Source organism: Scyliorhinus torazame, chromosome 8, assembly GCF_047496885.1.
Source record: "Scyliorhinus torazame isolate Kashiwa2021f chromosome 8, sScyTor2.1, whole genome shotgun sequence".
Classification (NCBI taxonomy): Eukaryota; Metazoa; Chordata; class Chondrichthyes; order Carcharhiniformes; family Scyliorhinidae; genus Scyliorhinus; species Scyliorhinus torazame.
The window spans coordinates 57,202,576-57,216,216 of record NC_092714.1 but is presented as its reverse complement, the minus strand read 5'-3'; the positions used below and the strand labels follow the sequence as shown (position 1 = coordinate 57,216,216).

General features: G+C 47.8%; 1 protein-coding gene across 2 annotated transcripts in view; it reads left to right on the top strand.

Moving 5' to 3' along the window:
• The first annotated feature begins 4,902 nt into the window (after nucleotides 1-4,902).
• The window catches only part of LOC140427861 (capZ-interacting protein-like), an 82,717-nt gene continuing 73,978 nt past the window's right edge, over nucleotides 4,903-13,641 (top strand). The window contains exon 1 of one of the 2 annotated variants that reach the window (XM_072513664.1): nucleotides 4,903-5,326. Coding sequence is in view for 1 of the 2 variants with exons in the window: in XM_072513663.1 (XP_072369764.1) it covers nucleotides 5,321-5,326 (6 nt within the window). In the remaining variant the exon portion in view is untranslated. The remainder of the gene's footprint in view (nucleotides 5,327-13,641) is intronic. The other variant, XM_072513663.1, reaches the window with a different exon arrangement.

Genomic DNA, 13,641 nt, shown 5'->3' with positions numbered 1-13,641 from the left:
AAGATGGTTAGGCGGACATGGTCCCAGTGCCACAATTGGTTCAATTACCTCTTGAGGTTGGCAAGGATGAGTTTGGAATCAATATGAGCAATATTGGTCCAGTGTGATACAGGTATGGCAAATGAATGCTGTAAGTATTTGTGGGACTCTGCTCCTCCAAAGTTACATGTTTCCGCAAGTGCACATCTATCCTAAACCATGATGCATTCCAAGCAAGCATAAATGTAAACAGTGATTGATTGATAGAATGAACTTTTGACACCTGAGCATTGGCTTCAGTCGGCCATGTGCTGATTTGCTAATGGGGTTGGGATGTGACCTGTGACTGTTTGAGACTTTTTTTTTAAATTAGAGTACCGAATTATTTTTTTTTCCAATTAAGGGGCAATTTAGCGTGGCCAATCCACCTACCCTACACATCTTTTGGGTTGTGGGGCGAAACCCACGCAAACACGGGGAGAATGTGCAAACTCCACACGGACAGTGACCCAGAGCCAGGATCGAACCTGGGACCTCAGCGCCTTGAGGTAACCGTGCTAACCACTTGCACCACCGTGCTGCCCCTGTTTGAGATTTATGATGCTAGCTCCGTGTCAAATCTTTTCAGGAGAAGTGAACCCACAATGCCCGCAAGCGAGTTTGTACATGCAGTGGAATACCACACATGGAAATCCTGACACAATATGAGGAGGAAGTGCAGTCCCTTCTGGAGGATGAGATGACCAAAAATAGAATAGTGCTAGACTGGAGCGAGGCCTGGCTCTGGTGAGATGGTAAAACTAGGTGATGAGGAAATGGTCAGCGTGGGTTAAAGGAGGTTAGGCAAAAAAAGCAAACGGCTGGATTCTCCGTTTCTGAGACTAAATGTTGACCCCAACGCAGAATTCGTGGACTTTCACAACAGCAAATCTGTCGCCGCACCTGGACCGATTCTGCTGCTGTTGAGGGGCTAGCACCGGCACCATGTGGAACACAATTGATTCAAATGAGAAAAGGTGCCAGATTCGCCAGGTCTGAGATTGACACTCAGGAGGCTGACAAGCTGCAGCCACATATACACATTTCACTCCCCATACACACCAACCCAGCCAACAAGATGGCAGCAAGGAGAGTGGCATCCTGTTTCACCGATGCCGAGCTGGAGACACTCCTGGACACCGTGAAGGGAAGGAGGATGACCTTGTACCCTGGCCTGGGAAGGAGGCTGCCAGCTGCTGCCGTACGTCATGCCTGGGCAGAGGTGGTCAACGCCACCAGCAACACCCACCAGACCGGCCAGCAGTGCCGGAAGAAACTGCACAATTTCCTCAGGGCGGCCAGCCCCTGGCACTAACCCTAACCACACACCCGTAACCCTACCCCCCCCCCCCCCTCCATCCGGTGGGCGGCCAAATCCCCACCCTGCCCCACATGCCAGCACCCATACCGGCCGCCATGGCAGGGTGCCCTGGCCACTGAGGCCGCCAGCTGACCGCCCCATGAGCTGCATGAGTTGGACTGTCTAACACTGTAGTTTTCTGTTACCCAGCCCATAACCACCAGGAGCGGGAGAAAACAGGAGGGGGACCGCCAGACCTGCGGCCCCTCACCATGGCCGAACAGAGGGCCTTGCATGTGGTTGGCGGCCCGGAGGAAAGGGAGGTTGCCGAGGTGGAGCTCGCCCAAGGGTGAGGAAGTGAGACCCCACTTAATTGCAGTTCCCCATGACAAGTGTGCCAACCCCCCCAACACCACCCCCATCCTCACCCCCACCCCGCCCTCACCCTATACCACCCTCACCCCCGCACCATCCTCACCTTAACACCACCCTCACCTCCACATCACCCTCACCCTACAATACCCCACCGCTCACCCTACACCACCCGCACCCCCACACCACCCCCCCCCCCACTCCCACCCACATGCCCACCTACACGTCACCCACCCCGGCCCCCGGTTTAACCATGTGGCTTGTCTTGTGTCATGCTGGGGATGGAGCGGGTCCCCCGCCCTTAGCCCTCTGTGAGCCAGGCACCAATGCTGAGAACAGCTCGGACACCAGCCCTCGGCCCGAGACTCAGGAGACCCTGGAGCTCGGGTTGGAGGATGACACTGATTTTCCATCACTGCTGTCTCCAGCATCCCAGAGACAATCCCCTCGGTTAGGAATGTTAGTGAAGAGGCTCCTGGGACACTATCTGGTGTGCATCTCCCAGCTGATCTGGTACAGCAGGTGGAAGTGGCGGTTGGTCGGAGGGCGGGCCGACCTGAGGAACTAGCTGCTGTCCAGATGTGTCTCGAGCTTCAGGAACAGACAGTCCCATCCATAGTGGAGATGCAGTCGCAGAGTCAGGGACTACATGACAGGTTGTCGGTGAGCGTCCAGCACCTGCACGTGCAGTTGGAGAAGTCCAACCACTTGCAGGAGCAGGAGGTGGTGCCAGCGAAGCGTGCCACCCAGGCCAACACCGCATGGGAGAAGACAGGAGGGGACCGCGGTGGAGGCATTGGGGGTGATGGTTTAGGCTATGGATCAGTATGACCAAGGCCTGAGGGATTCTGTGCAGGCGCTGAGTGGGGTCCTGTCCGAGGCCCAGGACAGGGTTGCCGCCTCACTGGCGACCATGTTCCAGAGCCACCTGACAATTGTAGTGGTGTATGATGCACAGCTGATGGTCACATATCAGTTGCACATTCATCAAGTGGAACCCCTTTCAGTTGGTATAGAGCGGCCTGTTATCTGCAGGTGCTCGTAGGATGATATGCATTCCGTCAATCAATGCCTGGACCTGGGGCATCCCGGCAATGGCGCGAACACTGCTGCTCGGGCATTCTGGTGGGCTAGGTCTACATTGATGTCGCTGTATTGAGCCGCCTGGACATATAGGGCCTCTGTGATGGTACGGATGCATCTGTGCACCAAGCTCTGTGAGATCCCTGACAGGACCCCTCTCAGCGCCTGGAAGGACTCCAAAGCGTAAAAGTTCAGGGTGACCGTCACCTTGATGGACACCAGGAGTGGTGTCCACCCCCATACCTCCACGCTGCCAGGTGTGCCATGATCTGGCAGATATGTCGTACTGCCTCTCTGCTCAGCCGGAGTCTTCGATGGCAGCCCGGTCCGGCAAGCCTTCGAATGACAGGTGGTGCCGGTACACACGAGGCCTCATGCGATTCCTCCTTGTCACCTTCTCCTCCTCGGCCTGTTGGCCGGTCGGCTCTCCAACCTGGGCGGCTGCCACCTGCCTCTGTGGCACGCTCCACTGCTGCCCACTCTGCTGCTGCACGCTCCGCTGCTGCAGCTTTGTCTTCCTCCTCGAGCAGCTTCAGCTCGTACAGCCGCAGGGCAGCCCCCAGGGCTGCGGCGACCAGCAGCAAGGCCACCATTGCTGGTTTAATTCCAATATCCATTGTCTGCAGGGGATGAAAAGCCGACATATGTTCTATGTTCAAAAGGGAACACAGTACCAGCCTCCCGAACAGGCACCGGAATGTGGCGACTAGGGGCTTTTCACAGTAACTTAATTTGAAACCTACTTGTGACAATAAGCGATTTTCATTTCATTTCATCTTATGTATGATGATCACTCTTATCCAAGTGTTCCCCACAGACACTCTGCTTGTCCCACCTTATTCCACAACACGAGATCCAGCAAAGCCTTCTTCTCAGTTGGACGGCGTACATGTTGGTCAAGTAAGTTCTCTTGACCACATTACAGCAATTGCCCCCTCCCCTTATCCTGTTATGCTGTGGAATGACGGAATAGATTTGTTTCAATTGCTTTGGCCCTACACTCTGAAATACCCTCCCCACACCTCTCCAGCTCTCCACCTTGCTTTCTTACATTAAGATGCTCCTCAGAACCGACCTGTTTACCCTTCTGGCCATCTAACATCTCGTGATGTGACTCGGTGTCACGTGTCATTTGAATGTCCCTGTGAAGCTCTGATGTTTAAGGCGGAAATATCAGCTGCTGTTTAAAGCTGTTCACTTTAGCTTGTGGCTTCCAAACTGAGCCACACATCAGAAGAAACGTAAACATTCTGAGCTGCCCAGAGGGAACAAACACCACCACGATGTGCAGCTGAGAAACAGAAACCCAAAATGAAGCTGGAACAACAAGGACAAAAATCCCCCCCCCATTGAAAAAAAGATTGCAGTCCCATGATTTATCTTTCTTTCTAATTGGGGCTTAATTCTAGGTCTACTTTAATATACTCTGGCCTCATTTTCCAGCGACCTTTTTCATGAATCTGTATAACCCTGACTGTAATATACTGTTAGGCTGCACCACTTATTAAGCACTGACCATAGTCTGACAGGCCCTGCGTATAGGTCATTTCAATTTGCTGATGTTATCTTCATTGTAGCGCGTTTCCTTCACTCGCCTGAAAGCTGACTGGTTTCCGTTCAATGGCTTCCTTCCAGCAACAAAACAACCGACCTCCTCATGTCAAACACGAAAAAAGGAAGTGCTCGAAAGCACAGTGAAATACCATGTAAAGGAATTAAACTCTTCAGAAAAAAAAATCTGGCATTAAACGTTACACCGTAGCTTATTTGTCTTTTTCGGGAGTTTAGGATATAAGTGACCTATGCAGGGAACACCACACACCAAATTGGCTCCAAAACACGACTGTAAATATTAATGTTGTAAACAGTGTTAATAAACAATGTATTCCTAACTCCAGAGGCGTACTCATATAGCTGACATTATCAGGCAAGGTCGAAAATATTTTTTGAAACACTAAAACTTTTAATTTTATTTACTTAATCGTTGCATTAATCACCGAGCGTGTCGTAACTGTTGGGAGAAACGTTTGACCAAAATGCACAAACCGGAGCCACTTTTTTTTTCTCAGTCGGCTGCCAAGAGGAACGCCTCGCAAAGAATGTGACATACACACGCTGTTCAGAGGAAGCCAGTGGCTGGCTGTCTGTTCGAGGAAAGGGTTCTCCAACTGCATCGTTACTGGTTAATGCATTGTGCGGACGGCCGACTGAAATTAAAGCTCTGGGTCATATTATAAACACAATGCAATATTTGCAGATTCCGGGAATGTGAACAGAACCAAGCTGCTTGGACTTTCAATTTGACTTTACACCCTCCAGAGCCCCCGCCCCTTGTGTCTGATGGTTAGACTTTGCTGGGTCCAGATCAGCCTCTGACCACAAGAGTTGTGTCATCGGGATGTATGAAGCTGTGAGGCTGGCTAGCATGTGTGCTATCCCAGAGCATGACTTTGTGATCTGAGACGGGAGAACAAGAGCGCTATCTCGCTGGGATCAGCTACAAACAGAGGTCACTTTCTTTGAAAGAACTCCTGGGCGGGGGGAGAAATGGAGGTAAGGTGAAATTGGCAGCAATGTTGCAGAAAGCCTCTCTCGAGATCTGTGTCACTTTCCATTGCCCGGGGGGCACTGTCTACACGCTGCTCTTTCCGTTTCTTGTCAATTCCATTTAGTTTGTTACTGCCAATATCGGTCCTCGTGTGAAAAGAGCGGGGTCGCTTGTGGTGACCTCATTTACACTGCATGTCGTTATTTCTCTTTTAAACTCTCCTCTGTACAATTTACAGGCTAGACCATACTCCACACGAGAGGGCTGCTTGTTTAATGGAGCGAAGTAATGAATTGGCAGTGATAAATGCATATTTTGGTGAATCTTTTCCCAGCATACCTATGATTGGAATTGAGTGCGAAATTAAGAATCACAAATCCCGCTCCCTTCAATATGAAACTTTGCCATTTTCTTCTTCGCTCTTTGAATTGCACCTGGCAATTAAACGACATAACATTTTTGAACTTCCGATATTGGCCATGGAGTGTGTTGAGCACACAGGTGTTTCAGACCTGCCAGGTAGAGTCCTATCATTGCAGTCAAAAATACATGGAAATAGCTTGAAATAAATTGATAGAGAAGATTTGATAAATGAAATGAAATGAAATGAAAATCGCTTATTGTCACAAGTAGGCTTCAAATGAAGTTACTGTGAAAAGCCCCTAGTCGCCACATTCTGGCGCCTGTTTGGGGAGGCTGTTACGGGAATTGAACCGTGCTGCTGGCCTGCCGTGGTCTGCTTTCAAAGCCAGCGATTTAGCCCTGTGCTAAACCAGCCCCTGATAATAGAAAATAAATCCATATAAATGTCGATAACGGAAAAGCATTGACGATATTTTCCTTCTGTTTCTATAGAAATGAGTGATTTATTTTGCTGCTAAGATTGACATTCTGAGCATACCGTGCTTTAGTATCCAGCTTAATTCTCACTCAGTATGTTGTCGCACATTGAAGTTGTGTCTTATCCTATGTATGCGACCCCAGTTAAATATGAGCTCTCATTCTGCGTCTATCCTCATTGCTGGATATATACTTTCCCGTTTCCTGCTAAGGGAGATATGTTGTAAATTCCTGGACGGAGCAAGTGTCCAAAGCAAGGTAGTATCAACATTATATTGCTGTTGGTATGCTACTGTAGAATAAAGTTGGAAATGCAAAGCTGCAGAAAGCGTGGGTGTATTTTTTAACATAAACGCTGCTGTTTGCAAAGGCTTCAAGTGCTCAGTCGGTTTAAAGCAACAGGTGAGCTGGTGCTTTTAAAAAAAAATATTTCGCAGAATGTGAGACTCGCTAACTTGGCCAGCATTTATTGCTCTTGAAGAGGTGGTGGTGAGCTGCCTTTTTCTTTTTAAAAAAAATATATTTTATTCAAATTTTTCCGCCAAAACAAACAGTACAAAGGTTTTTCCCTTTTTACAACAATAAAGCAATATAAATAACAGTGACCGTTTTTAACAAATAAATAAATAATATATAAACTAAATGGCAACTGCCATAACATAAATAATAACTCTCCCAAATAATAAAATCAAACAATCCAATATACATAACCAAGTACAAATATCTGTACAAAAACACCCCTGAGGACCCACCCGAGCCCTCCCCCCTGGGTTGCTGCTGTTACCTTCCCATTTCCTTTATCGTTCTGCAAGGTAGTTAATGAATGGTTGCCACCGCCTGGTGAACCCTTGAGCCGAACCCCTTAGTGCAAACTTTATCCGTTCTAGTTTTATAAACCCTGCCATGTCGTTTATCCAGGTCTCCACGCCCGGGGGTTTGGCTTCCTTCCACATAAGCAATATCCTTCGCCGGGCTACTAGGGACGCAAAGGCCAAAACATCAGCCTCTCTCGCCTCCTGCACTCCCGGCTCTTCTGCAACCCCAAATATAGCCAACCCCCAGCTTGGCTCGACCCGGACCCTCACCACCTTCGAAAGCACATTCGCCACCCCCACCCAGAACTCCTGCAGTGCCGGGCATGACCAAAACATGTGGGTGTGGTTTGCTGGGCTTCTCGAGCATCTCCCACACCTATCCTCTACCCCGAAAAATTTACTGAGCCTTGCTCCGGTCATATGCGCCCTGTGCAAAACCTTGAATTGTATCAGGCTAAGCCTTGCGCACGAGGACGAAGAGTTTACCCTACGTAGGGCATCTGCCCACAGCCCCTCTTCAATCTCTTCCCCCAGCTCTTCTTCCCATTTTCCCTTCAGCTCATCCACCATGATCTCCCCCTTGTCCCTCATTTCCCTGTATATATCCGACACTCTACCATCCCCCACCCATGTCCCTGAGATCACTCTATCCTGAATCTCCTGCGTCGGGAGCTGCGGGAATTCCCTCACCTGTTGCCTCGCAAAAGCCCTCAGTTGCATGTACCGAAATGCATTCCCTTGGGGCAACCCATATTTTTCCGTCAGCGCTCCCAGACTCGCAAACGTCCCGTCTAAGAACAGATCCCTCAGTTGCACAATCCCAGCTCTCTGCCATGCTCTAAATCCCCCATCTATTCTCCCCGGGACAAACCTATGATTATTTCTTATCGGGGACCGCACCGAAGCTCCCGTCCTTCCCCTATGCCGTCTCCACTGCCCCCAAATTTTCAGTGTTGCCACCACCACTGGACTTGTGGTGTATTTCTTCGGGGAGAACGGCAACGGCGCCGTCGCCAGTGCTTGTAGGCTGGTTCCTTTGCAGGACGCCATCTCCAATCTCTTCCACGCCGCTCCCTCCCCTTCTCCCATCCACCTACGCACCATTGAGATATTGGCGGCCCAGTAGTACTCACTTAAGCTCGGTAGTGCCAGTCCCCCCCTATCCCTGCTACGCTGCAAAAACCCCCTCCTCACTCTCGGGGTCTTCCCAGCCCACACAAACTCATGACACTTTTCTCGATTTTCTTGAAAAAAGCCTTCGTGACCATCACCGGGAGGCACTGAAACACAAAAAGGAATCTCGGGAGGACTACCATTTTGACCGCCTGCACCCTAACCACCAGTGACAGGGGCATCATGTCCCATCTCTTAAAATCCTCCTCCATCTGTTCCACCAATCGTGTTAGATTAAGCCTATGTAAGGTTCCCCAACTCCTGGCTATCTGAATCCCTAAGTACCGGAAATCTCTTGTTACCTTCCTCAGCGGTAAATCATCTATTCCCCTGCTCTGCTCCCCCGGATACACCACAAATAACTCACTCTTCCCCATATTCAATTTGTACCCCGAGAATTCCCCAAACTCCCTGAGTATCTGCATTATCTCAGGCATCCCCTCCACTGGGTCCGCAACATACAGCAATAAATCATCTGCATACAATGATACCCGGTGTTCTTCTCCTCCCCTGAGTACTCCCCACCACTTCCTGGAGCCCCTCAGTGCTATGGTCAGGGGCTCAATTGCCAATGCAAACAGTAACGGAGACAGGGGACACCCCTGCCTCGTCCCTCTATAAAGACGGAAGCAGTCAGACCTCTGCCTGTTCGTGACTACACTTGCCACCGGGGCCCTATATAGCAGCTGTAACCATCCAATAAACCCTTCTCCAAAACCAAATCTCCTCAACACTTCCCACAGATAGTCCCACTCCACTCTGTCGAATGCTTTCTCGGCGTCCATCGCCACCATTATCTCCGCCTCCCCCTCTGGTGGGGGCATCATCATCACTCCTAGCAGCCTCTGTATGTCCGTGTTCAGCTGTCTCCCCTTAACGAACCCAGTTTGATCCTCGTGGACCACCCCCGGGACACAGTCCTCTATCCTCGTCGCCATCACCTTGGCCAGGAGCTTAGCATCTACGTTCAAAAGGGAAATGGGCCTGTAGGACCCACACTGCAGCGGGTCTTTTTCCTTCTTCAAAAGTAGCGATATCGTCGCCTCCGACATAGTCGGGGGCAACTCCCCCCTTTCCCTGGCCTCATTAAAGGTTCTCGTCAAAAGCGGGGCCAGTAGGTCCATATATTTCCTGTAAAATTCCACCGGGAATCCATCCGGACCCAGGGCCTTCCCCGCCTGCATGCTCCCAATCCCCTTTACCACCTCCTCCATCTCAATCTGTGCTCCCAGTCCCGCCCTCTCCTGCTCCTCCACCTTCGGGAATTCCAGCTGATCCAGGAAACACATCATTCCCTCCTTCCCTTCAGGGGGCTGAGCCTTATATAACCTCTCATAGAATGCCTTGAACACCCCGTTCACTCTCTCCGCTCCCCGTTCCATCCCTCCCTCCTCATCTCTCACCCCACCTATCTCCCTCGCCGCTCCCCTCTTCCTCAATTGGTGGGCCAGTAGCCTTCTCTCCATACTCATACTGTACACCCTGTGCCCTCCTCCACTGTGCCTCTGCCTTACCCGTGGTCAGCAGTTCAAATTCCACATGTAACCTTTGTCTTTCCCTGTACAGTCCCTCTGAGCTGCCTTTTTCAATCGCTGCAGTCAATGTGGTGCAGGTACACTCACTGTGCTGTTAGGGAGGGAGTTCCTAAACTACACCAACTAGGACTGAGATTTGCCCGGTAGCCTGTGCTGAATTTGGTGATCTTGGCAGGGTGGTTCTCAGCAGGGAGATTAATAGCAGCCAGGGTTCCCCATTCCTGATTTTTAGTGAGTTACTCCTGCTGGAAAAATGGGTGTGCAGACACTGGATGATAAGGTTGGACATGTCAGATATGCTACACATTGATGAATAGCTTGCTGGCATTGGTTAGATAGGAATGCAAACAAAAGCCAATTGGCTGCAGCTGGATGAACAACTGTATTTTTTGATTGTTGTAAAAACACATCAGGTTCACTAATGTCCTTTAGGGAAGGAAATCTGCCATCCTTACCTGGTCTGGCCGATATGTGACTCCAGATCCACAGCAGTGTGTTTGACTCTTAACTGTTCCCTCAAGGGCAATTAGCGATGGGCAATAAATGCTGGCACAGCCTGCGATGCCCACATCCCATGAACAAATAATAAAAATAATTGTTCAAGGGATGTGGGCGTCACTGTCTCGGGCAGCATTTATTGCCCATCCCTAACAGCCCTTGAGAATGTGATGGTGAGCCATCTTCTTGAGCTGCTGTGTCATGTGGTGTAGGTACGCCCACAGTGCTGCCAGGAAGGGAGCTCCAGGATTTTGCCCAGCGACAGTGGAAGAACGGCGATATATTTCCAAGTCAGGATGGTGTCTGATTTGGCGGGGAACTTGCAGGTGGTGGTGTTGCCCTTGTTTCTTTTACCTGGTAGAGGTTATGGGTTTAGAAGGTGCTGTCAAAGGAATACAGCTTGTTGCCACCATCATGAGACGCAGGACAAATATTGCTGTTCTAAATGGCATTTTATTTCCTTCTCAAAATAACTTACAGTTTCAGACATCCATCACAGTAAAAGCATTTAGAAGGCTGTCTCATCATGTTGCATAACAGCTCAGGAAAATTTTAGTTCTTCAAACTTTACCAGGGTGGAGTACCAAATATTTGGGTTGAGATGAAGGAAGCCTTTGTATATAAACACACACACTTCATTCATTATCAAAATCTGAATACATGCTTCTTAGAAAAATCAGGAGATGCTGTACAAAACCTATTCATATTAAGCTTATTTAATGTTATTGCACAAGTCTCAAACCATAGCAAATATGAGCCTAGACGCAGAACACATGGGAATGTGACACTTCTACAGTAATAAGAATTGGTTATTCTCTTGCAGCTTCATTACTATTCTGTACGCAATTGGTCAAAGTAAACCTGTAACTATAGCTAATAATAATTCCATGTGCAGCCATGCGAGGGAAAGGAAAAGAGTGTAAGGGAAAATAATGGCAGCAGGTTAAGTTCATTTATGATCTCTTAGAGTGTGCTGTTGCCTTTAATAAGGCATGTGAGGGTGATCTAAATTATGGAGACCAAATTGCCCTCGTCATAACTAATTTATCACATTATTACTGAATCACAGTGAATAGATATGTGAGGGTTTTGTGTGTTTATGAATCACAGTGAATAGATATGTGAGAGTTTTGTGTGTTTACATATTTGTAATGACAGAGAAGTGAATTCCTGACTCCTGTTGGCAGAATTCAACTGAGGCAATTTCCTGTGTTGCCTCAACAACTGACAGAACACACATTTTGTCTTTTGAGCACAGAAGTACATTTTAACATATGATTGAAAATATTGCAAATTCAGGAACATTCCATTATCTCATGCATTACTTGACTTCAGACTCATAATATTGAATCGAGTGGGGGAGTGGGCCTAGGTAGTGTGCTCTTTCAGAGGGTTGGTGCAGATTTGATGGGCTGAATGGCCTCCATCTGCACTGTAGGGATTCTATGGAATATTGAGCCATTTTGTGATCTCTCTGCAAGGGGTAGCTTGGTGGCACAGTGGTTGGCACTTCTGCCTCATAGCACCAGGGACCTGAGTTCAATTCTGGTCTTGGTCACTGTCTGTGTGGAGTTTGCACTTGCTCCCCGTGTCTGTGTGGGTTTCCTCCGGGTGTTCCGGTTTTCTCCCACAGTCCAAAGATATGCAGGTTAAGTGGATTGGCCATGATAAAAAAAATGCCCCTTAGTGTCTAGGGATGTACAGGTTAGGTGGGGTTACAGGGATAGGGCAGGGGAATGGAGCTAGGTAGGGTGCTCTTTCAGAAGGTCAGTGCAAGCTCAAATGGGCCGAATGGCCTCCTTCAACACTGTAGGGATTCTATGGTTAACAAAGCCCTTATGATGTGCAAATATTTTTCTTGAAATTAAGCTTTCATTGCATATTATTATATTTACTGTTTTTTTAAAAAAACATGTCATTGAAGTGCCATGGAACCCAAGGTGTTGATTTTGGTCTGGGCCTGAGCCTGTCCTGCTGATCACTAATAAACTTCTCATTGGCATTCCTCAACAGATATTAGACCCACCATATACATATTTCAGGGATCTAATTCCTATTTCTGGTGCTTGCCATGGTGCACCTGAAAAAAGGACCTGCACAGATTGGCACAGACTATCCCACTGCTAAATTAGTATGCTTTGCTGCCATCTCATACCTGAAAAATGGACACAATGCAGGCCAATTTCTAACCTCAATTGTAAACTAACTATAGGAGATCATATTAAGACATTAAAAGGGGGTAAAGTATTGCTGATATTTAATACTATGACAATGTTCTGACATGTGATCCTTGTGTACTTCTTAGCAGATAGCCAGAAAATGGCAGCAAACAAATGAGGTTGAATGGTGCTAGACAGAACATTAAGAGCAATAGAAAGTAGTAATGGACTGCTATATTGACTGTTGATTCCTTCTAAAATGTCTTGGCAGAAGAGTGCACAAAATAAAATTGTTGGTGAAGGACTATAATCGTACAACATTGTATAAGGTGAGAACACCAGCATAAAAATTAAAAGTGAGCCTTGAACTTAAACTCCAATTAATATCACTTAGAACCGATAGAAGTAAATATTACAAAAGAATTTTCAGCCTTAAATGTATGGGTGCAGTGACTTTTGTTACAGCAGGATAGTGAGAAGTACTAGGAGCTGCATGGTTCACAGACCTTTAATATGTTGCAATAGAGTTGGATGTTACTAACTGGTGAAGGAACAGTACACAATGAAGCTTAGGCTCCAGAGAATGTTGTATGTTTCATGACACACAAAAATCTACAGGGACAGTTAAACACCAATAGTCACTACAAGTGGCTGTGAAGCTGATTACCTCCCTCGACTTTCAGTCCTCCATAGGGGAGCTAATTGGACTCACTCTCTGATTTTTCTGTCCACGACTCTGTTAGGAATATAAATGGAGCCTTGTTTCAATATTCATCATTGTGCACAGCGCAGAACCGACAGTGACTTTACCACACTGATGGCTTCCCCAAGGTGAAGAGCATCACCGACCGTGTGCATGAAGCTTTTCATTCAACTATCAACAACCCTCTGGCATACACAGAGTGGAAGGTGCTTTAATTTTATCCACTTATAAATACATTGCAATTTCAACAGAAAGTGAGGATTACAAGTTATTGCTCATTCTGAGCAAATGAAGCATTCCAATCTTTTGAACAAAAAAGAAAGAAGGGACTGCTGACTCCTTGAAGACATAGGACATGCAGCAAAACCAGAACCATGAATGGCTCCATGTGCCAGCAAAGCACATAAGCAAATAAGGGTCTTACTGCGCAGGCATTGAAGTGCTGCAGAAATGCTTCTGATGCTTGCGGTACCTAGGGGAAATCTTTACAATACCTCTTTGAAAAAAATCATGGAACATAATAACTATAAGCTATTCCCTCTGTAATATTTGATATTCACCATTAGATTTTACAAAGAGCTGCAGCAAACAATGGAA